The 27092-nt window shown below is 38.7% G+C and overlaps 2 protein-coding genes across 2 annotated transcripts in view; both read left to right on the top strand.

Annotated features, from left to right (window-relative positions):
• Nucleotides 1-20214, top strand: part of LOC125238585 (flocculation protein FLO11-like) — a 33138-nt gene extending 12924 nt beyond the window's left edge. The window contains exons 12-19 of the mRNA XM_048145934.1: nucleotides 3140-3286; nucleotides 5865-6082; nucleotides 7522-7612; nucleotides 8061-8281; nucleotides 10077-10187; nucleotides 14195-14308; nucleotides 15471-15734; nucleotides 18175-20214. Coding sequence (XP_048001891.1) covers nucleotides 3140-3286; nucleotides 5865-6082; nucleotides 7522-7612; nucleotides 8061-8281; nucleotides 10077-10187; nucleotides 14195-14308; nucleotides 15471-15734; nucleotides 18175-18258 — 1250 coding nt within the window. The 3' untranslated portion in view covers nucleotides 18259-20214. The remainder of the gene's footprint in view (nucleotides 1-3139; nucleotides 3287-5864; nucleotides 6083-7521; nucleotides 7613-8060; nucleotides 8282-10076; nucleotides 10188-14194; nucleotides 14309-15470; nucleotides 15735-18174) is intronic.
• Nucleotides 20215-20941: 727 nt separating this feature from the next.
• LOC125238584 overlaps nucleotides 20942-27092 on the top strand; it is a 43937-nt gene continuing 37786 nt past the window's right edge. Inside the window, exon 1 of the mRNA XM_048145933.1 lies at nucleotides 20942-21222. Coding sequence (XP_048001890.1) covers nucleotides 21187-21222 — 36 coding nt within the window. The 5' untranslated portion in view covers nucleotides 20942-21186. The remainder of the gene's footprint in view (nucleotides 21223-27092) is intronic.

Below are 27092 nucleotides of genomic sequence, written 5' to 3'. Positions count from 1 at the left end.
ACCGACCCTCTTACGACTGAGCTACGTGCCGTCGATGCGCGGACGACGAAATTAGCGACGATATTTTGCGTTTATTAACGCGAAAGAAAAACGCATTAAAACTCGAAAATTCGCATTTTCCGGGACCTAAGGCTAATCTAGATCGATTTTTCACCCCTGAAAACCCCCACATAACAAATTTCAGCAAAATCATTAGAGCGGTTTCCGATATCGATATATATAGAGGAACCGTAGAGGGGAGTTTACGGTTCCTGGGGTAGGGCCGGGACCTTTACATTTGTTTAGCTCCTAACTAGTCTAAAAAAAGTTATGCAGCCAAAAATTGTGTTCCAAGCATTTCCTCTACACCTCTAAACGACCATTCATTTGCTGACCTAGTTAATATTCCCCTTTAGTACCGTTCCCCTTTAGTACCGTTTCGTAACTAAAAATTGGTAACCAGCTTCAAAACGGGGAAAATAATCTCAATTTGTAACTGTCTTCAAATTGGGTCTTTCCCATTACGGATTTGTAACCACGTTTGGTAACCGGCTTAGAAACGGGAAAAAGAATCCCGTGTTGTAACCGGCTACAAAATGAGACTAAATCATAACAGCTTGTAGCTTTATTTGACGTTCATATGCGCATTGTAATATGCCTACTTGAAAAATTAATATTTCATTTTCATTACAGATTCGTAGCGATGGTTGGTAACCAGCTACGAAACGGGAAAAAATATCTCGTATTGTAACTGGTTACAAAATGGGATTTTTTAGCCGTCATGAACACAAGATTTATTCAAATTATGCTGACATTGAGTAATTTTGTTAGGGTTCCGTAGTTAACTAGGTTGACAAGGGACCCTTATTCAAATTCAAATTATTTATTGCATTCATCACATTACATAATTAGGTAGTACAATAGATAGTGCGGTATACATGTGACACCCTGCAAGGGCACAGTACTTAAAGCTAACATGCACATAAATTCTTTTTAATGTAAGGGAGAGAGCCATCAACATTTTCACTCCTCGTTTGTATCTTCAAAATACTCGTTTAAATTATAGTAACATTTTTTAATTAAATATACTTTTAAGTGTTTTTTAAAGAGGGGCAATTTTTCTATACCCCTTATAGTTTCGCTCTGTCCGTCTGTCTGTATTTACACCGTCCTAGCTTCGATTCGGTAGAAACTCCGATCAATAACTAGGGCGCAATACGAAACCAGCTACAAACGGTATTTTGTATTCCCGTTATGTAGCCAGTTACAAAACTTAGTTACCAAACGGTACCACGCTGGCCCAATACGTAATGTGAAATACCCCATAATGGACGGTGATGCCATTATGGACAAAAAAACACAAATCCTTAAAAATAAGTATCTAAAATTAGTTTCTAAAAACTGACGGCTATGTACCATAAACTAGAGTTGTAGAGCTGTTTCATTTTGAAGTTTCAATTAATTCGGTTATTTCTGAAGGATTTGGCGACAAGATAAAATTCATCAGTTTACTGAAAAAAATATCAAGACGAATTCTTAGTAATTTTGCTAAGAGAGTTGAGTTCATGTATAAAATAATTAAAAAATAATACTCGGTGTAAACTTGAATGCGTTTTACTTACTGCATTAAGCATGAGATAAGGTATAAAACATACTAGTTTGTTGCTCCAAAGATATAAAGAAAAGGCGTTATTTTGAGAGTGTCCATTACTGGAACCCAAAAACTGCCTACCTCCTGTGATGGACAAGGAACAATTTACAAAACCAAAATTTACAAGAAACAATCCTATGTTAAAATAACTCAAACTAATTGTATTTATGGTATATAAAATTTACTCATTGAGTATCAGTTGGCTTTAAAAGTAAAATTTTAAACTTATTTCACTGTCCATAATGGGGGATCCATTACTGGAGAACTGCCGTCCATAATTGGAGAAAAAACACCTAGTTTTAATTTGTTCAGTATGAAGAAACTAATAGGAGTATCCATTCTGCAATACGCTTGAAATGTAAAAGAAGGATAGGACATTCAAGATTTAACACGCTTAGCGGTAGAATTTTTACATTTATGAGTGAAATATCAAAAATAGGCGAAATTTTTCTTAAACTGTCCATGATTGGGTCCGTTACCTTAACCGGCTACAAACCAGGAATCTTGATTCCCAATTTGTAGCCAGTTACAAAACTTAGTTACCAAACGGTACTAAGAGTTTTGAATGATTCACGGTTATTTTCATTAGACTTATATTGACCGGGATATAGACCGTGATTACCTTTTTGATTTTTGTCGAGCTCCCGATATTTCGACGCAGTTGCATGCATCATGATCACGGAAAACTGACGAAGGCGGGTGGATGTTAAAGTTGCATAGACAGCGCGCGATCTACCCTCCTTCGCGCGCGTCGGCTGCGTTCACTTTCAGCGTTACCACTGGTCGCATTCACACTCGATGGTCTGTCCAAACACACTACACTCACAGTGTCACTACGTTTGTTCAATTCTGACTTCACCGGTTTTTTACACAAACAAATCACTGGATTCCATACATTAGGTAGTTTGAAGCCATCCTCACGATTGAAATTTTTATATTTGTGAATCTCAATGGCTTCTCAATGATGCATGCAGCTGCGTCGAAATATAGGGAGCTCAACAAAAATCAAAAAGGTAATCACGGTCTATATCCCGGTCAATATAAGTCTAACAAACGGTACTACTCTGGCGCCATAAGTAACCGGTTACAATATGGGAATGAGGATTCCCGGTTTGTAGCCGGTTACGAAATTTTGGCTACCAAACGGTACTTTTTTTTTTTTTGTATACTCCGTTGGTGGCAAACAAGCATACGGCCCGCCTGATGGAAAGCGGTCACCGTAACCTATGGACGCCTGCAACTTAAAGAGTGTCACATGCGCGTTGCCACCCCATTAGAAACTTGTACATTCCCTTTTGCTGTGTTAAATACACAGGAAAAAGGAGTGCACAAGTTCCAAGGAGGGTTCGGGTTACCGACGACTCAAAGGACAGTAGACGGAATAAGTCAGTTCCGTAAGTCCTCCCGTCATCAGCACACCGCACCCTCGTTGAGTTCTGGCAGCCTTACTCACCGGCAGGAACACAACACTAATTTGTGTTAATTGAATGGTTGTACGTATACCATCAGGTCACGCGCTGAACGCGACACCCATGCTCGTGCGCTCCGTGCACGCGGGCCCGCCCGCCCCGCACCGCCCCCCCGGGGCGCCCCCCGCGGCTGACGCGGCCCGGCAACACCCCGCGTCGGACGAAGATACGGCGGATGGTAGTGAAAGTAAGTGCTTTTTGTGCTTTGACGAAGCTTGTTGCAGATTTGGTGGTAAAAATCCGGCCGGATATCCGGTAACTATCCGGCGGGATACCGGACGTCCGGTAACTATCCGGTCGAACAGATAAGTGTGTGTCGATGCTTGGCTAGATTACATGTGTAGCAGTAGTAGTAATAATAGTAAACACTTTATTGAACAGAAGTTACAGAACAAATTACATGTACAGAGAATAATTATCACGGTTAAGTACTTATACAAAGGCGAGCTTATCCCTTTAAGGGAAGTGTTTTGACGAAGCATGTGACAGATCACGTTTATTTATTTGATTATGAATAAATTATTATTTTTTGTTTTAAAAAAGTTAAGCTTTAGCTAGTTTGGAATGTAGGTTTATTCGGCCCGTAAGCTAACCCCGCCCTGGGGCCCGTTTCTCAAAACTGAAAGTTACAAGTTACAAGCGGAAGTCTCTTTCCAACTTGTCATATTAGACATTGACATCCACTTGTAAATTGTAACTTGTAGCTTCGAGAAATGGGCCCCTGGTCGCAGCCTGACCCCCGAGCTAACCGCGTCGAAGGATACGGCGGATGATAGTGAAAGTAAGTGATTATTGCGTGTTGACGAAGCTTGTTGCAGATTTTGTGGTAACTATTCGGTCGGAATCCGGATATCCGGCAACTATCCGGCCGGATACTACATATGCAGTCACTATCCGGCCGGTTTGTTTTTATAGTTATGTAGGATAAGCATGTGACGATGCTTTGGCGGATTACATCTGTGTTTTGACGAAGCATGTTTAGAATGTAGGTTTATTCGGTCCACAATCTAACCCCCCCTGGACGCAGTCTAACCCCTCGGGGGTACCTAACTCGGCTCAGCAAAACCCCGCGTCTGATGAACGCAACGCTCAAGATTCCGCTTTTTTAATATTGGAATCTTGCGCTTGGTCGGATATTAATATTGGCACGTGCGCTTAAACAACAACTTTGCCCCCTTTGTAACGGTGGTGTATTTGGTGGGGGGTAAATAAAATGGAATGGGAAGCTCCGGCTAGTTCAAAGTAAATACACCCACGTTAGCACAAAATTTATAATAAAACAAAAGCTAAATGGTGTCTCTATACTTGCTGGAGGAAAGCTAGAGGAGAAACAAATTAAACAAGATAACATTTTATAACTTTATTAAATATAAGCTAATTCTTGCCTAAACAGAAATTAGTGAGTTATACTAAATTCGACACCATATAAAAATATGAACTACGCTCAGTGGTAAAGCTGGGCCGCTTTAAGAGGGTCCAGGAAAAGGTTTCTTACAACCATTTATTCTACAAAAACTAAATATGAATTTACCTAAAGTTATGCACCAGAATTCTCAAAATAAATGAAATCAGAAATTACTTTACACAGAAATTAAAACCTGAATTACACAGCATTACCGGCAGGAAACGGCAGGAGACACCTTGTCAGGGATGAGCCGGCTGCTCCCCGGACTCCGGTGCTGACGCCCCCTCGCCACGTGGACAGGGCTGACCCTTCCATACGAAAACAAGGTCCAAAGGCACCTTGCGCCAGTAACGCCAAAGAAAGTTTCCTTGCACATCAAAATTGTAAAAGTTCTTGTTAAATTCTACTTCTGTATCAGACCTTGAAGTAAACAAAACCCAACAAATGTCATTCCAGAACAGCCTTAAAAAACCTATGATAACATTTGTTATCATGTTTCTAAAATATTATATATTCCAAAAATCAATACTTAAACTATATCAAAATAATACAAAGTTTTTCTGGAATGACAGCCAAAATACCTACAATTTCGAATAATACTTGTTGTATGGCAACCCTACAACAGATAAACATAAATATTTGCATTTGAAGTGCAACAGATAATGCAATGAACGAGAAGGAAGTGTTTCATTCAAAAATTAAATGTATCCAAAATATTAATTCCGACTATCAAAAAATTTGCTACGTTACACCTTGTAAAACAAATAACTCATCATCCTCCGTGCGTTATCCCGGCATTTGCCGCGACTCATGGGAGCCTGGGGTCCGCTGTGACAACTAATCCCAAGATTTGGCGTAAACACTAGTTTTTACGAAAGCGACTGCCATCTGACCTTCCAACCTAAAGGGTAACTAGGCCTTATTGGAATTAGTCCGGTTTCCTCACGATGTTTTCCTTCACCGAAAAGCGACTGGCAAATATCAAATGACATTTCGCACATAAATTCCGAAAAACTCATTGGTACGAGCCGGGGTTTGAACCCGCGACCTCCGGATTGAAAGTCGCACGCTCTTACCGCTAGGCCACCAGCGCAAGTAACTGTTTATTATTTTTTCCAGAGTCAAAAAACAATTGTCCATCACATAATTATATCAATTTCACATCAATAGAAAAAAAATCTAGCATTTAAGGGATAAATTTTGATTTGCTTACGATTAATATTGTTAATTGTTAATATTTCTATTAATTTAATTTGTTTAACTTTAATGAATACTCTGTAATGTTGACATGTAAAAGTGCCCCCGTGGCCTATTTGCTGAATAAATGATTTTGTATAAAGCTACTTGTTTTTCCCCGCAGTCATAATGTCGTCCCGCCTCGACTGGTCCCAGCCTCCCTTGTCCTCCGCCGCCTGGTGCCGCGGGCGCGACTCCACGACCCTCGCTGTTCTGTGCACCGGCCGGGTCTGCTTCATCCGCGCCGACAGGCAGAACTACCTGCTGGTCTCTGAGGAGGAGCAACCGCCGGCCGAGGCCGAATACTGGTCTCTGAGACCGAGAGTCAGGCTGACGTTACCGGTATGTAGCTACATTGTTCTTTTTTTTTTTTTTAAAGAGACCGATTCCGATTACTATCAGCCAAAGAGGATCGAGTACTATAGAGAGTTACTGTCGAAGTAGTGTGTAATCACAGTGCATAGACTGCCATCTCTTAACACAGGCTTAAAACTTTTGAACCTCAGTTTTGACAATTTGGCCCATATTCTTAGCTTGATATGTGTTAAAATGTCAAATATTAATATTAGCGCCATCTAGCTGAGCGTACCCCAAAGGTGTAGTGCCATCTAGGCCACCGTACCTTTTTCTGTATGGTACTGAGGTACGTTTTTTTCTTAGACTTTATCTGTCTATACGGAGTTATATATGTCTTTGCTATCAGGTCATATAACTCGGATCCGGTTACTACCCGGCCGTGTACCAGACATCCGGTTACTATCCGGCCAGGTACCGATTATCCGGTCACTAATGTCACTATAACACGAACGGAACAGTTGAAGCCGAATACTGATCGCTGAGGCCCAGAGTCAGGCTGACGTAACCGGTATGTAGCTTCAACGTAGCGCGTTTTTTTTTTCAGTCGCGATGGATATCCGGTCACTATCCGGCTGGATAGTATATTAGTATCAGGCCGGAAAATGGTATCCTGTGTTCCGGTCCAATACCGGATAGTACAGCATTATCCGGCCTAAAACTGACTAGTAAAGTAGTATCCGGCTTAATATCGAATACTAGAGTTATATTAGGCACTAAATCATCAGTATTCGGCCGGACTACTCTACTATCCGGTTTTCAGCATTTTGCATAATGAATTGTTTATTACGAAACCAGGCAAAATCCAAAAAAGTTTATACTTAGGTATGACATTTTAGTCTTCTAAGTTAAAGTTATTAACCCCCGACGCAAATACGACGCAGTGTTATAAGTTTGACGTGTATATTTGTATGTTTGTCTGTCTGTCTGTATGTGTGTCTGTCTGTGGCATCGTAGCTCCCAAACGGATGAACCGATTTATATTTCGTTTTTTTTTTGTTTGGAAGCTGATTTAGTCGGGAGTGTTCTTAGCCATGTTTCATGAAAATCGGTCCATTATGTCGCCTGCCACGTCAGCAAATTTTGAAATGAAATAAATGAAATATTTTATTTATTTCAGACAGGTGTCCATATTTACACACAAAATATTAAATATTTTAATTGATCCTATTTTGTTACCAACATTTTGTGATTTAAGTCGACTCTCGTAAGATATATACAGGATAATTGTTATAATTAAGAAAATATAGATACTAGAGAACCTTAATGACCAAATAAAACTTACTGAAATCTCAATTCATTAAATAAATCTTGGTAACAAAAGGGAATAAAAAAGCAAATTTAGCTCTTTCCTTAATTTTTGTACAAACTTTTCGAGAACTGCTGATTCGGTTTCCTCATGTTACCCCGTGTATTGTTTTCGTCAGGGCAACGAAGGGGAAAGTGAAGTGGAACCGGCGGCGAAGCGAGCGAAGACAGGATCGAACCCCGCACCGGAGCCCGCTGCTGCCAAACCAAGTGAGTCACTTTATTACCGTATTCGTATTATTTGTATACCGGTCTGGCTCAGTCGGTAGTGACCCTGCCTGCTAAGCTGCTGGGTTCAAATCCCGGTAAGGGCATTTATTTGTGTGATGAGTACAGATACTTGTTCCTGAGTCATGGATGTTTTCTATGTATACAAGTATGTATTTATCTATTTAGGTATGTATATCGTCGCTTAGCACTCATAGTACAAGCTTTGTTTAGTTTGGGGCTAGGTAGATCTGTGTAAGATGTCCCAAATATTTATTTTTATTTAAATGTCATTTTGCACAGCCAGATTTAGACATCAAGTTAAAATTTGTATGAAATTACTTTGCATTCTTCTGAATACAAAGCAATTTTCTCATTCGTTTCTGAAATATTGTAAAACAATATGCAAGTTTTCTTCCAAGTGCAATTCTAGAATAATACCTCTCTCCAGGTTACCTCAAAGTGAGGGCATTTGCCCGTCTTGCCCCGGACCCGGACAAAGCCCGCAAGTTCTCCGAAAACCCGGCCCAGGGGGCCGAAAGACCCCCCACCGAGGCCGATAGACCCCCCAACGAGGCCGAAAAGCCCGACAAGTTTCTAGCACCGGCGAGAGTGTTTGTCAACAATCTGATTTATCAAAAGATGAGCGATGAACCGCTAGTTTATGCCAAGGTGAGACTTAGATTATTTTTAACCCCTTTAGGGCCACTTGCACCAACGAAAATGGAGGGTTAACCCGCCATTTTATATGGAATTTGACAGTTGACAGCCCACTAACCCGGAGTTAAGTGGTTGGTGCAAGTGGGCCTTATTTATGCTCCTTGCGTTATCCTGCATTCTAATGAGTGCCTGGGGTCCGCTTTGACTACTAATAATTAGAGATGCAACGAATAGTTGTTTGGTCGGATACCGGATTAAGATTGCAAAAAAACGGTTTTTTTTCTGGCTTGAAAAAAAACATGAAAAAAAACAGTTTTTTTTTCTGGAGTATGTTTTTTTTCTAAAGTACGAAATCTCAAAATTTGCAAAGCAGTTAATACTTTTATACGGTTTTTTAGACTTAATGTCAAGTATTAAACGAATTTAATCAAATAACTTTAATTTCTGGTCTTATAAAAGTAACATTTACGAAATCTGTAGTTGGTAGTTATCACTATTTACTGTTGGCAACACCACCGCCTCTCCACGCTGCACGCAGCATCGGGGATTCCCCAATAAACGTTTGTATACTGAATGTTAATCGAATTAAAATGTATGTTTTGTTATTGAAACAAGTTACAAGTCACGAAAAACCGGTATTGTCGAATTATTTGTTCATCTGAAAAAAAAACCATATTTAGAAAAAAAACCATGGTGCTCGGTTTTTTTTTCATGTTTTTTTTTCATAATTCTGAAAAAAAACATTTGGTTTTTTTTCTATTTGCAACCCTATACCGGATACCGAATATTCGGCCCAACCATCGGCCGAATATTCGGTATCCGGCCGCCGAATATTCGGACAGCAGAATTTTACCCACAATTAAAGCAGGGAGCAGGCGCGTCGTGCAGGTTTTGACTTGTTTCAGAGTGAACTTCTCACGGAGTCCGTTTTCGTTTAAATGTTTATTTTTTTAATAATAAAGTTTTGTAAATGTTTTTGTTTTACATTTAATTTTTTTACCCCAAAATCATTCAATCAAAAATAGCACTTCCGGTATCCGGCAGTATGTACGTCACTATCCGGTATCCGGCCGAATATTAATACCGGATAGTGACCGAATATTCGATGCATCTCTACTAATATAGATAATGATGTTATATTGTTGTCTGAGTACAACACAAGCCTTCTGGAGCTTTCTATCGTTATCATCATCCTCCTTGCGTTATCCCGGCATTTGCCGCGGCTCATGGGAACATGGGGTCCGCTGTGACAATTAATCCCAAGATTTGGCGTAGGCACTAGTTTTACGAAAGTGACTGCCATCTGACCTTCCAACCCGAAGAGTAACTAGGCCTTATTGGAATTAGTCCGGTTTCCTCGCGATGTTTTCCTTCACCGAAAGACTGGAAAATATCAAATGACATTTCGCACATAAATTCGAAAAACGATGGTACGAGCTGGGGTTTGAACTCGCGACCTCCGGATTGAAAGTCGCACGCTCTTACCGCTAGGCTACCAGCGCTTAATCTGTGTAAGAATACATACATACATACAATCACGCCTGTATCCCATAAAGGGGTAGGCAGAACACATGAAACTACTAAAGCTTCAGTGCCACTCTTGGCAAATAAGGGGTTGAAAGAAAACGAAACTGTGACATTACAGTGACAGGTTGCCAGCCTCTCGCCTACGCCACAATTTAACCCATATCCCACAGTCGCCTTCTACGACACCCACGGGAAGAAAGGGGGTGGTGAAATTCTTAACCCGTCACCACACAGGCTGTCTGTGTAAGAATGTCCTATATTTATTTTTTAAATATTTCAGCTGCTGGTAGCGGTGCCGAGTACTAAGGCATGCCGAGCGCTGCTCACCCGCGGCAAGCCGATACAGATGTACTGTCTCAAGACTGGCAAACTGTACCCTCTGGAGGCCGAGGTTAGTAATCAAAATAATAACCTAACCTCCCAAGTAACAATTTCTGGTCCTATAGTGGTCGAGAGCACCAAATTAAATCACATTAAATGGTCCTATAAATAGTCCATATTGGTACTGTAGAGCCGATTTGGCGCAATTATGCAGCCATTTAGTGATATAATAGGGCTATAGCAGTATCATCCGTGACGTTTAAGGTCTATAATGGTGATGTGATGATGACTATTGTGCTAATTTGTTGACATAGAGGACACAGTAACGCTATTATAGTATCAATTTATGCTATAGTAGCATTTGAGATTCCGTTATACAGGTTTTTTGTTCTGTAATAGCAGTTGCCGTCCCTTTTAATGCGAATGAATGAAATTTCTAAAATAATTTAATGTGTGTAATATTTAACAAACGAGGAACTTTATGAAAAGTGGCGTGTGAACTTGTGAAGTTTAGTGTCAATCAAAATAATTTGGATTTCGTATAATTCCATCATTACTGCAAAAAGGTATGCGATGGAAATTTTACCGTTAAAAGAATATTAGTTTAATGGAGTATTTTAAGTGCGCCCTCGATTTATACCTGTTTTGAATAAAATAAATAAATATAATTTAATACAATAAAATTATTGGCACCATAGTTTCTACTATGGATCCAAGAAGTAAAACATACGCTTTTATAGTTCGACTATGTCACTTATCATACGCATTCACTGCCATAAGCCCGCCATTGTGGATTCAATTAGGATTGCATGAGACTTTAACTATGATCCAGTTTAACTTATAAGTTCTTTATATAGAAAACAATACTTGTTTTCAATGTTTTACTATAGAAAGATCTTCTAAACAATTTTTTTTTTATAAAACATATAGTAAACTCAGCTATAACGCTATTGTGTTTTAAAAGAGATACCGAAACCATTATTCCACAGTTCTGTGATATAAAAGAGTAATTGTGACGTATACGGCGATGAGATATAAAAGGCATTAGAAAACGACTATTAACGCTTTTCAAAGCTATATAAACGTATCCTGAAAACTTCATTATACAGCAAAATAGCTCTATAATGGTATTCATATCACTACTACAGTGTTAAATACTGTAGCAGTGTTTTCCAAAGCCACTATATCCCAAAATAGTGGTATAGTTAGGTTTTAGTTTCTGTTAAAATACGACTACTAAAAATACTATAAGCGGCTTGTTGGGAACCTTAATAGCGCAAATTGATAGCATAACAGTGATTCCTAACACTATTATACAATAATATTGTTCTTTAGTAGGTTATTTGATCCTGTTATAGACCAGACCTATAGCGGCTGTATAAAATGGTGATATAAACGTTTACATCACTTCCTAATAACACCTTTTAGCTGTATAACACAACAACTATAGCGGCTTGTCGGGAACCTTAATAGCGTAAATTGATTGCATAACAGTGATTTCTAACACCATTATATAATAATATTGTTCTATAGTAGTCATATTTGATCCTGTTATACATCAGGCCTATAGCGGCTCTATAAAATGGTGATATAAACGTTTACATCACTTCCTAATAACACCTTTTAGCTGTATAACGCAACAACTATAGCGGCTTCTCGGGAACCTTAATAGTGCAAATTGATTGCATAACAGTGATTTCTAACACCATTATATAATAATATTGTTATATAGTAGTCATATTTGATCCTGTTATAGACCAGGCCTATAGCGGCTCTATAAAATGGTGATATAAACGTTTACATCACTTCCTAATAACACCTTTTAGCTGTATAACGCAACAACTATAGCGGCTTGTCGGGAACCTTAATAGCGCAAATTGATTGCATAACAGTGATTTCTAACACCATTATATAATAATATTGTTCTATAGTAGTCATATTTGATCCTGTTATAGACCAGGCCTATAGCGGCTCTATAAAATGGTGATATAAACGTTTACATCACTTCCTAATAACACCTTTTAGCTGTATAACGCAACAACTATAGCAGCTTGTCGGGAACCTTAATAGCGCAAATTGATTGCATAGCAGTGATTCCTAACACTATTATACAATAATATAGATCTATAGTAGTTATATTTGATTCTGTTATAGACCAGGCCTATAGCGGCTCTATAAAATGGTGATATAAACGTTTACATCACTTCCTAATAACACCTTTTAGCGGTATAAGCTTATAGAGCTAAAAGGTGTTACTGGAGGCTTTTATACGACAAGCGGTCACGCCGAAAACCTTTATACGACATCTATAGTAGCTTTTGGCGTCGAAAACCAAAATTATAGCACTAAAATGTTACTTGGGCTAAACCTAACCTAAGTTTGGCGAAAATACTATAATCTTATACTTTTAAACGAGCAATTCTTGTATATTTATTTATTTATTTATTTATTTATTTATTTATATATTTATTTACACTGACGATCTCAGAAACCGCTCTAACGATTTCACAGAAATTTGTTATGTGGGGGTTTTTGGGGGTGAAAAATCGGTCGAACTTATCCTTAGGTCCCGGAAAACGCGAATTTTCGAGTTTTCATGCGTTTTTCTTCGCGCGCCATCTCGTGTGCAGTAGTTGTACTGTTAAGACAGAATTCTTTCGGTCGATGTAAGTACTATTTATTGCAAACACTAGATGGCGACACAGGTCAAGGCTAAAACGAATAGAAAAATACACTATTTAAGTTTTTGTGGCGAAATGCGCGCCATCTCGTGTGGAGTAGTTGTGTTGTTAAGGCTGAGAATTCTTTCGCTCGATGTAGGTATTATTCATTTTTGAACTAGATGGCGACACATGTCAAGGATATGAAACAAACCGAGCGAAGCTCGGTTGCCCAGATATTTAGAATAATACTGTGTAACCTTTTTTGAGTAAATAAATTTAAAAAAAAAACTAAAATTTTGAAAAACCCCCGACCGCGACATAGTACCGGTCTGGCGCAGTCGGTAGTGTCCCTGCCTGCTTCGCCGCGGTCCCGGGTTCGAATCCCGGTAAGGGTATTTATTTGTGTGATGAGCACAGATAACTGTTCCTGAGTCATGGATGTTTTCTATGTATATAAGTATTTATATATTATATACATATATCGTTGCCCGAATACCTGCAACACAAGCCTTCTTGAGCTTACCGAGGACCTCAGTCAATCTGTGTAAGAATGCCCTATAATATTTATTTATTTAGTAGACCGATTTTCATGAAACATGGCTAAGAACACTCCCGACTAACTCAGCTTTCAAACAAAAAAAAACTAAATTTAAATCGGTTCATCCTTTCGAGAGCTACGATGTCGTTTTAGCGTCGGGGGTTAAAAATAGACCTACTTCTTTCCACAAGGTCTGTGATCAAAACAATCGAACTCCTAAGCCAGTGACACCGAACAGTTTCCGTCTGTGTCGGTTCTCGTCTGCTTACTTGTTTTTTTTATTATGAATGGGCTTACTCTTGACCACAGACTAACCAAAGGCTTCGATACTTTGGCTTCTCCTTGATCGACTATTTCTTTTTTTTTATACTACGTCGGTGACAAACAAGCGTACGGCCCGCCTGATGTAAAGCGGTCACCGTAACCTATGGACGCCTGCAACTCAAACAGTGTCACATGCGCGTTGCCACCCCATTACAAACTTGTACATTCCCTTTTGCTGTGTTAAGTACACAGCAAAAGGGAGTGTACGTTCTAAGGAGGGTTCGGGTTGCCGACGACTCAAAGGACAATAGACGGAACAAGTTAGTTCCGTAAGTCCTCCCGTCATCAGCACACCGCACCCTCGTTGAGCTCTGGCAGCCTTACTCACCGGCAGGAACACAACACTATGAGTAGGGTCTAGTGCTATTTGCCTGCGGTCTTCTGTAAGGCGGAGGTACTACCCCAGTTCGGCTCTGCTCTAGATTCGAGCGAGACGATATCCGCTGTGCTGTGCCCTACCACACAAAGCGGAATATCATTCGCTATGCCCTACCTCCTACAGTATTTCGTGTGAATGAAGACATTTTTTTTAAAGACAATGTATTTTTTCAGCCAAAGAATGACGTGTCCCGTATAACCCTCACTGGCGACGAGGAGATCTCAGGAGCGCTACTAGCGCTCGCCAAGCGACTCTACAATCCTTACGACGAAGTGGACTTAGAGCAGGTGAGACAAATATCTGAATCCGACACTCTTTAGACTACGGGGCGGAAGTGACCTGTATCGGACTGTCGTACGGGAAGAAACTGACCCGTATGAGCTCAAGGGTGCAGAAGCATTACTACTTCTAGTCAAGCGACTCTACAATCCTTGCGACGAAGTCGAAGTTGACTTAGAATAGGTGAGACAACTGTCTAACACACGCACACTTTAACAATACGGGATAAATGACCCGTATGATCTCAGGTGTAATACGCTCGCAAAGCATCTTTACAATCCTTCTTATGAGGAAGAAAATACGGAACAAGTGAAACTGACACACTACCATTACGGGAAGATTGAGAACTGTATCTAAATGTCATACGGGATGGAAGTGACCCGTATGATCTCAGAAATGTTGCTAACACTAGTCAAGCGACTCTACAATCCTTCAACAACGACAACTATCTAACACCCTTTAGAATACGGGAAGGAAGTGACCCGTATAATCTCATGAACATTACTAGTTATAGTGATGAGCGAGTCTAGAATACATGTGACAAAGTGAATAGGGATCAGGTGAGACAAATATCTAACACACGCTAACAATACGGGAAGAATGAGTCCCGTATCTGATACCTGTCGGCTGTATTGGGAACTACATAACTCTCTTAGTGACCTATATCGACTGGGAACATGCGATCCTTGAGGAAAGCCATCTAGGGTTCCGAATAGTTTATAAAAGCAATCATGAGCATTTTTTTTTTGCCAATAAAAAAAATTGATTGTTTTAGGGAATTTTAGGTCAATTGTACTCAGAATCACGAGTACTTTCAATCTCACTGGGAGACAAAAAGTGTCCCAGAATTTCCATACATTTTGTTACATACCTCTTTTGTTACCCCACACAACATGTACGGAAAATGGTAACAAAATAAGAAAAAATCGTATGGGACAATTTTTTTAACTACTAGGATTGAAAAAGCTAGTAATTCTGAGTAGAAATAGCAATTTTTTTTCAAGAATATCACACTTCATAAAATTGGCAAAAAAAAAAGAAATGCTCTCATAGATGGCGCTGTCAACAGATGACAAGTTGACAAATATTTTTTGAAGGTTTTTGGAAAAAAATACAATATTTTTTCGTTTTTCATTTCCATATTGTGTTTAAACGCTATTATTTTCTCAGGATTCCGATGGAAGCCCAGATAAAGACATAACTGAGGTCCGGAACACCGCGGGGCGCATGATCAATGCCATCGAAAACACGACCAAACTATCCAGTAAAACACGCCAAGGTCACTCCAGCCGGGGTCACTCCAGCCAAGGTCACTCCAGCCAAGGTCACTCCATCCAAGGTCACTCCAGCCAATCCAGCAAGGAGCCGGGCAAGCCACAGGACGCGCATGCGGTGCTGCTCAATATGCTATCGAATAAGACCATAAACACACTGGTAAGAATACTTATTTATTTGATTACGGTTCGTTACAACTAGAGATGGGCCGAATCTTCTTCTTCTTCTTCCTCCTACCCTTATCCCACGTTATATGGGGTCGGTACAACACGTCTTCCTCTTCCATTCTCCTCTATCTTTCGTCATCTCAACACTCACATCTTTCTTCCTCATATCCTCTTTCACACAATCCATCTAGCGTTGTTTGGGTTTACCCCTCCCTCTCCATCCATCAACCTTCATCTCCAACATTCTTTTGCCTATATGACATTCATCCCTCCTCATTACATGACCGAACCACGCCGAATATTCGGTAAATATTCGGTATTCGGCATATTCGGCAAGTTTTTCAATGTTCGTATTCGGCCGAATAATTCGGTTGCATTGCCGAATATTTACCGAATAAACAAAGTAAATAACTAATGAAGATCTTACGTATTCCATTGAATAAGCTCCGATTTTAGTAACTTTCTAAGGAAGTACTAAAAATATATAATTGTCTATACGACAGAATATAATTACAATTCTTTTGTAAAAAAGTGAGAAACCCGTAGTTTAAGAGAACTTGAGTAGAGTTCAGAGTTGTTTAAGACGATACGGTAGGGGTCAATTTTCCATACAAACGCTCTCGACTATTTCCTCCCTGGTTTCTGAAGATAGAGCAATGATTTTTTCAACACAGATTGTTATTATTTTTATCTGTGTCGGACCGTTTTGATTTTTTTGATATTCTGCTTTTTATCGATTCTAGAGCCAATCAAAAATTTCCAAAAACGGCCTTTTTCATTGTGGCGCAAAAAAAGGTGTGATACTCAAGATTGGTAACAATTAACCAAAAAAGCTAAACGGTCCGACATAGATTATTTCATTGTTATTTCGATTCTCAAATTTCGTTCCGATTGATTAAGTTTTGAAAGAGGAAAGAGTCGAGAGCGGAACCTCGATTTTAAAGATTTTTTTGAAATATCTTTTGACTGAGTTGTTCTTAATGGACAATTTTTTTTCGATAAATCTAGTTAATAACACTTGTATATTTAACTAAAATTCCCAAGTAGAAAGGGGGGCTCCTTTCCATTTTAGCATTTTCGCTACCGTATCCTCTTAACGAATATTTAGTTATCCGCTAAATCATAAGAACATAGTTGTAGCAACATAAATGTAACCATTATCAATCAATTAACATCTAGTTGTAATCTTAACATTCAATTTAAAAATATAGCGTAACCGAATATTCGGCCGTATGTTCGGTTCGGTAAGAGTTGAACCGAATGTTCGGCCGAATATTCGTATTCGGCAAAGTCCATATTCGGCCCATCTCTTAGTTACAACCAAATTTTATAATACAACTAGGGAACAAACCAAATTATCAGTAGTCTAGCCCGAAATGCTCCGGTGGAAGCTGCGTCCCTAACGTTCTGCGGTAATCTGCAAAGAGCGGAATTCTTCATAGCAAAAATCAAACTGTCAAAGGGATTGACCTAACTGTTTTATCGACTTATCGATGTTACGGAATAATATCATATTAGGTATCCATAATCAACTTAAAAGATTATTCTGTAACATTTGACTTTTTCGATAAGCAACTTGCATCTCCATATTAAAGTAAATCATGTCAGAGTTATATATTTCATTTATGTCACTTGAGTTTTCATGAGTGATTTCCGTGCCGTGTTACTAAAATGGTTAATAATTTATTAATATTATTTAATAATTTACTAACCATTTTAGTAACACGGCACGGAATACACTCATGAAAACTCAAGTTGATATCGATAAGTCGATAAAACAGTTAGGTCAATCCCTTTCACAGTTTGATATTTGCTATATGAAGAATTCCGCTCTTTGGTTATATACCGAGGGACCCATTATATAAACAGACCTTTCGGACTTCGTTTCCTTTCGACCTTTCGAAGTTTGTTACTAACATCGTTTTGTAAACCCCCCCCCCTTCTAACTTTTGAACCATATGCTTAAAAAATATGAAAAAAATCACAAAAGTAGAACTTTGTATAGACTTGTTAGTAAAATTATTTTGATCCTGTTAGGTTGAACAGTTTTTGAAAAAAAAAATACGGGAAACTACGGAACCCTACACTGTGCGTGGCCCGACATGCTCTTGGCCGGTTTTGTATACTTGTATCAAAGACTTATATAACTCCGTATAGACGGATAAAGTCTAAGAAAGAAACGTACCTCAAAGCCTTAGAGAAAAAGACACGGTGGCCTAGATGGCGTTACACCTTTGGGGAACGCTCGGCTAGATGGCGCTAACATTAATATTTTACATTTTAACACATATATATGTAGCTAAGAATATGGGCGAAATTGTCAATACTGAGATGGCAGTTCATGCACTGTGATTACACATTTTACTTTGACAGTAACTCTCTATAATACTCTATCCTTTTTGCTTGTATTTAAACAATTTGTGTATTTTTAGCAGAGTGGCGGCCCCACGGTTACCACGGCAACCAAAGTGAACACCAAACCGAACGACGTGATCGAACTGAGCGACGAAGACTGAATAATCATCTTATACGTAGCTTATAAGATCCATACTAATATTATAAATCGGAAAGTGTGTGTGTCTGTTTGTTTGTCCTTTTTTCACGGCAAAACGCAGCGACGAATCGGCGTGATTTCTTAAGTACACATAGTTGAAGGGATGGAGAGTGGCAGGCTACTTTTTGTCTCTTTCCAACCCCCCACTTCCCTAAAATGGGGGATGGGAGTTTGTACGGAGCATTCCGTAATTGTTGCATGACGTGTTGACGTGATTTTATAAATGGGGATAATTCAAGTAAAAATTGAATTTAAAGTATTAAAAATGTTATAATATCTAATTTTAAGATGTAAATATTTAAAGAACTGAATATTGTTTCTAAATAATAAATGTGTGATTGTTATTACTTTGTCTAGGATTTAAAAAATACAGTATAATTATTATGTCAAAAACAGTCGATGAGGTAAGACCGTCTAATAAGCTCTTACACGCTTATATATACTTAGAGTCAGTTGACAACGAGTTCGGCAGCGGCGCCAAAGTTTCTTTTTATGAGTTTAAATTAGTTTCACAGATTAATAAATAGTTATTTGGGAAAACTTCGGTTTTATGACGTATTCTTATCCCGTACAGAGGCGGGGCTATCAAAATCATTGCTATCCTATGGTGGCCTGACTTTACCATGTGACGGTCTTAACCAGAAAATTGGGGTTTGAGTGCTAATTCTTAGACACAAACGTGTACTGTATTTAAATGTAGATAAAAAAATATAATGTAATTTTGTAGTTTATTCGATTGTATGTCTGTAAGAGGTATATGTTGCGTGTTTTTACTAATGAGAGTAATGAGCGATAGTTATTTTAGAAAATGACATAATGTTTTTTTTTTTTTTTCAATCATCTACCCGTTAACATAATGTTATGAATGTGGAATAAATATGTAAAATACTGTAGTGATAGCTTTAGCTAATACCTTTATAATAAAAAAATATTAAAATTAGCACTAGCTACAGTGTGTATAGTTAGCGACAATGTTTCGTAAATCCTATGATAGTATAGTATAGGGTAAGAAGGGTATGACCGAAATGAATTACTACTCCTTCCACTTACATAATTTGCAGTAGGAATAGAGAAGAAAACTATTTTATTCTGTCCTTGTCACTGTTTCTAAACAATAAGTTATTCTATCTGTTCGTCGCCCCCCCCCCCCCCTCCCTCCCTCTTAGACAGTAAAATGAATGTAGGTATGTATGTCCCTCCCTCTCTCTTTGGCGATTAGCCATAAGGACTGACGATCTGACGATCTTTAGCGTACCAATAAAATATCAATTGTTAGGTTTTGATTTAAGAATGAACTAAACTTCCAAAGAATATAGGTAATTCTTATTTAAGTTTAGTTGTGTGATTTAAAAGAAACAACACTCTTAACATGACTGTACGACTGTGTAAAATTATTATATTTAATAATTAGGTTTAATATAACAAGGAACTGTTTATTTGGAGAATATAAACTGAAACGAAATGTTAAAGTCCTGTATTTTTTCTATTTAGATTTTCTTTTTAACATAATAGTATAATTTACTATACTTGTATAACTTACATGTATTAAGTTTAAGTATACATAATATTATATACGAAAATAATGTCGCCATGTAATTCAAAAAGTTACTTATTCGTTTTCATCTTCAATTTAATTTGTATTAAAACAGTCACCGTGGTTAGTGCAAAAAAGTTACATTATTGTCCCTGTGGATAAGACCGACTATAAGGACTTTAGTCGCTTCTGTTTGGCATAGGTCGGTAGAGCTAAGGAACTAATCTCTTCCTTTATGCCGGTGTCTGAGTGACCGTGACCATACAATGCGAGTCTGTCAAAAAGGTTATACCTACATATGTCGGTCTTATCCACATTGACCTTATGTTAGTAAAATTTTATGAAACTATAGCACAATGTAAATAAAGTAATGTATCTTTATAATTTGATGTTTTATTTCATTCTTAGGCGACAGACGACACCATAGTAAGTCAACAAAGACCTGAAGGAATTGACTCTATTGACAGCATGTCAAAATTCATATTTAAATAAATCTTTGTCAAGGTGCATTTAATGCCGACTGTGTTGATGTTATAGAGATTGCCAACCAAATCTTGGCATTGGCACTAAAAAAACGCGCATACTTATAAACAATCACGCCTGTATCTCATAAAGGGGTAGGCAGAGAACTATTCAGGTTTCTTTACCTGATTTAAGAAATTGGGTTTAAAAATAACTTCTGTCCATGTTTTTCTTATAATTATCCGATACTTTATTTCGTACATGGTATAAAATATTTTATTTTTACTACAGTCAAGTTCCCTATTAAAAATTGATTGAAAATGTAGGGGCGAAGGTTTAATTCCCATAGAAAATTAGAACTTCGCGCCATTTTGTAGTGCCGAGTTTTGGTAACAAATTCGACAAATCAGTTGCCACGAAAAAAGTCTCAAAATAAAATTCAACGTTTCCATGGGACGACAAAAATAATAATTATTAGCGACAACCCTTCATACATACATTTAAATTTGCCGCTTCTTTCTAGTGACGCAAAACAGCTGTAGAGAGGAAGAGCTTTAATAATATTGGCTTAAACAGCTCCGAGTTTGTCACTCACTGTCAAAAGTGACAGTTCTTTCACTTTGTTTCCCATTTTCCCATTTCATTTGCCCACTATGCCATGTTATTTTATTCCATTCTGTGAAACTCTACGCATTATCGGCTTAAGAATTAGCTAAACTTACCTTACATAGTATGTTTTCATTACTAGAAGTTCAAAAACTATTTGTAAAGGCTCTCTTACACGTTTCGTAAGTCCGTGTAGGAAAGATGTTGTTGATCAACAAAACATGTTCAACATTTATTTGCGAGTGAATGTGATTATATCTGCGTATTGTGAACCTTCTGGAGAGTACAATGGAGCAGGCTAGTGGTTCTAGCGTGATGGAGAAGGTTGGTACAATGAATCCTTTTCGATAAAAAATAGATAGAGCTAGGCTTCCAAATATATTATTAGCCTCATTTACACATTTCCATGGGAACGCTTATATCATCATTATTATTATCAGCCCTTTACAACCCTCTGCTGAGCATAGGACTCTTCTAGAATGCTTATACATATAAGACAATGACACCTTAGGTGTATGGTAGATTGAGTTGCCTTCATATATAATGCTCCAAAGTTTAAGACAATGTTATGCACATATTTTTTGTAGTTATCACGAATAATAAATTGATTAATTGATTGATATAATAGTGACATCCTGCTGACACTCTACTTTGCTATGTGTTATGTAAAATTTGGTGATCACTGACTTTATTTGGCAGTCTAAGAAATTCACGATGATCCTAGCTAGAATCAAGTTTTGTGTTTGAAGTTAGAAACCCCAACAGAGATGTAGACTGTACAGTCAACCATTCGGAACCCGAGGCCACTATAGCACTATGTCATAGTGACATTATAAATCAGATTGTAAGAAATCTCAGTTCAGTTCAGTTTTTAAAATTAAATGGCTTCAGTCCATTGGGACTATTTCGCCAGTGTCAAGGTGATATGAGCTAATATTAGTAATTTTTGTACAGTAAGTATGACATTGTACGGTGACTTAGCACTTGTAAATTGATAGCTAGATTTTACAAGAGTACGTGGACTACCGGCCGTTTACGACAAAAAAGAGGCTAAACGCGTTTCGAGAACAATTCTTCATCAGCTTCTCACTACACCATTAGTTTACTGCATAATAAGCTATCAATATTACACTTTAAACAACATTAATGAGTAAAGAAATAGTTATTTGTTATACAAGGGGGCAAAGTTGTATTTTAACGCCGAGTGTGGAATTAAAAAACGAGCAAGTGAAAGGATTCTATAGTTGAACCACGAGCGAAGCGAGTGGTTCGAGAATAGAATCCTGAACTTGCGAGTTTTTTAACACACGAGAAAAATACATTTGCACCGAGTGTAACACAAAACTTTTCCCCTTACTATAGCGAGGAAACTACAACGCAAAAAATGCATTTATCACTGCTTCCAGTAGTTCCACAGGTGGTAAATCATCTTTATTACTAGATTCACCTACTTTTATCAATTTTGAAGCAGTTAATTTGACTTTATTCAAGGTCAAATTACTTTACCCACTAGTGGATAAAATGCGTTTTTACCCGCTGGTATTAAAGGACAAAACACGTGTTTCCGAGCTAGTGAGGGGAAAAATAAATTATTCACGACACGAAACCGCTAAGATGGCGTCCCAACCGGAAGTCCTCTGTAAGAAATCTCTTACTGCTTGTTATTTTGACATGGTTGTAGAGTGGCCTAGGGCTCCAATTGGTTGACTGTACATCAGTGGCGGCTAGTGAAAATTTCTGCTAGGCAACACTGAGCAAAAAAGAAACCTACCTTAACATTAGGTACTTTACTATAGTCCCAGATTTCTAAGAACCTCTTTTTGACACATGACAGCGTCCACAATACGCAAACTCGCACAACCTAATGAACTTTTAAATAAAATCCTGTGTTCAACTTTCGTATGAATATCGGTTTTTTTAAAGAAACAACACTATTTTGTCTTTAGCTTCCGGTGTGTTTAGCCCGGCACTAATCATTTCCGGTAGCCATTACCTCACATTCTTTTCGCTCTCGATCTAACTTGCGAACGCGTCGCTGCATTAAAATTGCCATTTATTGCTAATTAAATAGTTAAAGTCACATTTTCCCAACAATTATCGTTAAATTAAGTTTAAACTCAGTGCTAGTCACATTATCAAAGTGGACAGGAAGAAAGCTCTGCTCCAAGAACAGTTCTGGGCTCGAGGAGACGGTAAGCCGGGCCCGCACGTGCGCCTTGCATACCAAGGCTGATGGTAAGCGAGCTGAAACCAACCCACTGGAACCTCATGCTAAAAGGTATGTGACATATGCACTGTTTTTTCCCCAGTAAGTGTTTGTTTAAATCTCTAAAATTTCGAGTTATCTTTGTCAATTTCGTCTTAAAGATATTTTATTAAATTACAGTCCGCTCAATTAGTTCATCATTAAACATTTGTTCCTTCGGCCGGATCCGTTGAAAAGTTACCTATTTTTAGTAAAATATCAAATTTGTCGTGTCGTAATATTTTTCTAATAAATTGGTGGGTAAAACTTTTAATTCTCGATTCGGTTAATGGCTGACCGGAAGTGTGACTTTTATAGTAGAATTTAGGTTGGTAGCAGTGTGACAGTTCGTTCAATCCGCTCATCTCGTTCGGTCTTAGTCTATGCTTTGGTGTATGGCAACAATTCGGTTGTCATCTCATCTGTCATTGTCAAAGTCAACAAGTTAATTTTATTGAGTAACGTAAACTGTTTATTTATATTTTCGTTCTCGTTTTTCGATAAATCAACAGTGATTATTACGTGAAAAATGTCGGACATTGATGTGAGCAATAGAGACGTTGACATGGATAGGGTTGAACGCAATTACGCGGTTATGCGGTTAGAGTTAATCTTTGATTGTATAGATTTAGAGGGTTATGTCGCGGCCGACTTAAACCCAATAGTTGAAGACTTTCATCGTGCCCAAAAGGCTATAATGAAGAAAACAAAGGATGTAAATACGGAGTTCTCGGTTACTGTCGATTTTGAACAAAAAGTAAAGTCAATCTTGACAAGGTTAAGGAAAGCTGAGCCTGTCATTACAAGCAAACATGAAACTGTTGACAAACATGATAGTAGTGGTAATAATTCAGCGAAGTTACCTAAAATTGTTGTGAAACCATTTGATGGCTCCTTGCACAATTGGTTGTCATTTAAGGAACTCTTTGATTCCTTAATTCATAAAAGGAATATTTCGAACATTGAAAAGCTGCATTATCTTATGACATCGTGTCAAGGTAAGGCTTTAGATTTGATTAAGAATTACCCAATTTCGGACAACAGTTACATGGATGCTTACAATGCTTTAAACAATTTTTACAATAGAAAACGGCAAATTGCCTTTGGGTACTATGAAAAGATTTTACTTTGTGAACAGGTGAAGACCAAGTCTTCAACTGAACTAGATAAAGTTAACCGTGTTTTTAGAGAAACATTACAAGTGTTAGAAAGGTTCGACTTACCCGATAAAAACTTTATGTTATTTCATCTGTTGTGGGGAAAATTGGACAAGGCGACTCGGGAGGCCTTCCTCCTCGAGTTCAATTCCAATGAAATTCCAAAGTTTGAATTGCTACAAGAGTTTGTTGAAAAACAAGTCCGCGCTCTGGAAGTAACGGAGGTTAAGCCCGTAACAAGTGCCATTAAAGGTAAAGGCAAGGTAACACTAGTTGCCACACAACAAAATATATGTGTTTTCTGTACTGAACTGCATAACTTAGAAAATTGTAAAAAATTTAAAGTTTTAGACACTTCGGAGCGGTTCAAGGTGGTGAAAAACAAGGGCTTGTGTGTTTGTTGTTTCTCCAAAACTCATAAAGTTAAACAATGTCGATCGGATTGTCGGTGCAGTATATGCGGTTGTTCCCACAACACTTTATTACACTTTGGAAAAAGGGAACCGGCTTCGCCAGAGGCTGAACCAGCACCTCAGCCAACGGTGAGCGGTTTAAATAGCAAAGTGACTTTGACGTCGGTCCAAAGTAATGGATTAGTTTTATTTGCTACTGCTCGGGTAGCTGTTCGGGATAGTTCAGGCAATTATCAAATAGCTCGTGCTCTTTTGGACGGTGCTAGTGGTGTCAATTTTATTTCCCATGACTGTGCTCGAAGATTAGGTTTACAGGTAGATGATACTAGCGAGCCAATTACTGGAATTGGACTATCTGAAGTTGCACCTAAGGGTATGTTATCATGCTCTGTTAAACCTATTGGATCAGAAATGGTTAATTTTGACTTCCAAGCGTCAGTGCTTCCAGTTATCTGTCCGGAGCAACCATACTATAGAGTCAATACATCGGACCCTGACTTTGCGAAGCCGGGCCCAATAGATTTACTCTTAAATGCAGAGATCTTTGCATCTTCCATTTTAAGTGGTAAGAAGGAGGGCCGGAAGGGGCAGTCAAAGGCTTTGGAGACTGTTTTCGGATGGGTTCTGATGGGTGACTGTTATGCCTCTCGTACACAATCTTTCACTAATTGTCGGAAAGATTGTTTTTTCGTGTCGAATGCTTCACAATCAAACTTGTCGCTGTCGTTGGATGATTCTCTTAAAAGGTTCTGGGAACTAGAAAATATTTGTGGTCCGAGTAAACCTATCTTGTCGAAAGAGGATCAACTATGTGAAGATAACTTCCGTGCAAATTATTGTCGCACGAGTGAAGGCCGGTTCGAGGTACCTCTACCTTTCGTCGATCCTTCGAACAAGCCTACCTTTTCGCACACTCGTGAAATTGCAATGCGGAGATTTTTTTCGTTGGAACGCAAGCTTACAAAGCATGCGGATTTTCGTAAAGCTTATGCCTCCTTTATGGAAGAGTATGAGGTCAGTGGTCATATGGAGCAGGTTGCGCCGCCTGTCTCTAGTGTCGGGAATTTTAATTACATCCCACATCATGGTATTTTGCGCCCCGAATCTGTCAGTACACCTCTGAGAGCCGTTTTTGACGCAAGTTGTCGTGACAGCAATGGGATTTCGCTTAATGATACACTACTAGCTGGACCTAAGTTACAAACTAATATTTTTGATGTCCTTACTAGGTTTCGATGGCATAAAATAGTCTTTACGGGTGACATAAAGGCCATGTATCGTCAAATCCTCGTGCCAAACGAGGACGCTGAGTATCAGCGGATATTGTGGCGACCTTCGACTGACGGCCCAGTTAAAGACTATCGTTTGCGGACGGTAACTTATGGTGTGAAATCGGCTCCGTATCAAGCTTTGCGCACAATAGCACAGATAGCGGAGGAGACTGCTGACTCCTATCCTGAAGGGTCACAAGTGCTTGGGAGAGACATTTATGTTGATGATGTCGTGACAGGCGCTGACTCTATTGAGCAAGCTTTAAAAATTAGATCAGATTTATCTGAAATTTTGTCGTCGGGTGGGTTCCATTTGAGAAAATGGACCTCCAACCATAAAGGTTTTATCGTTGACCTTCCATCTTCTGAGTTGTATTCGAGTGATTTTAAACATTTTGATGAACTTTCGGATTTGTCCCTTAAAATATTGGGATTGTTATGGCGTCCACAAACAGATTCGTTCCAATTTGAGGTTGCAACACCACGTGATCAGAAATGTACTAAACGTACTATTTTATCGAATATAGCGCGCATATATGACCCGCTAGGATTCTTATGTCCTGTCACGTTTCACGCTAAATATTTAATGCAGGTCTTGTGGTCATCTGGGGTGCAATGGGACGATGATGTTCCAGAAGCAATCACATCAGAATGGATGAAATTTACCGATCAACTTCCGTCGTTGAAATCTGTCGTTATTCCCCGTCGCATCATCCATTCGTTTGTTTCATTACAATTGCATGGATTTTGTGATGCGTCGGAGCGTGGTTACGCTGCTGTCGTCTTCTGTCGTGTCGATGACACACAAGGCTCTACTTTTGTAGAGCTTTGCTGTGCCAAAAGTAAGGTTGCGCCTCTGCGTAAATTATCAATTCCTCGATTGGAACTGCAGGCTGCCGTGTTGTTGGCAGACCTGATGCAGTCAACACAAGAGGCATTAAAACCTCTCTATGTTGTTCAGGAAATATTTGCATGGTCAGACTCGACCGTAACGTTAGCTTGGATCAAGTCGTGCCCTTCACGCTGGAAAACATTTGTTGCAAATCGTGTGAGCCATATCCAGGATCTTGTTGCTCCTGATCGCTGGCGTCACGTCAGTACACACCAC

This window comes from Leguminivora glycinivorella, chromosome 24, assembly GCF_023078275.1.
Source record: "Leguminivora glycinivorella isolate SPB_JAAS2020 chromosome 24, LegGlyc_1.1, whole genome shotgun sequence".
Taxonomy (NCBI): Eukaryota; Metazoa; Arthropoda; class Insecta; order Lepidoptera; family Tortricidae; genus Leguminivora; species Leguminivora glycinivorella.
The sequence above is the reverse complement of the archived record's forward strand: the minus strand, read 5'-3'. Positions and strand labels throughout refer to the sequence as shown.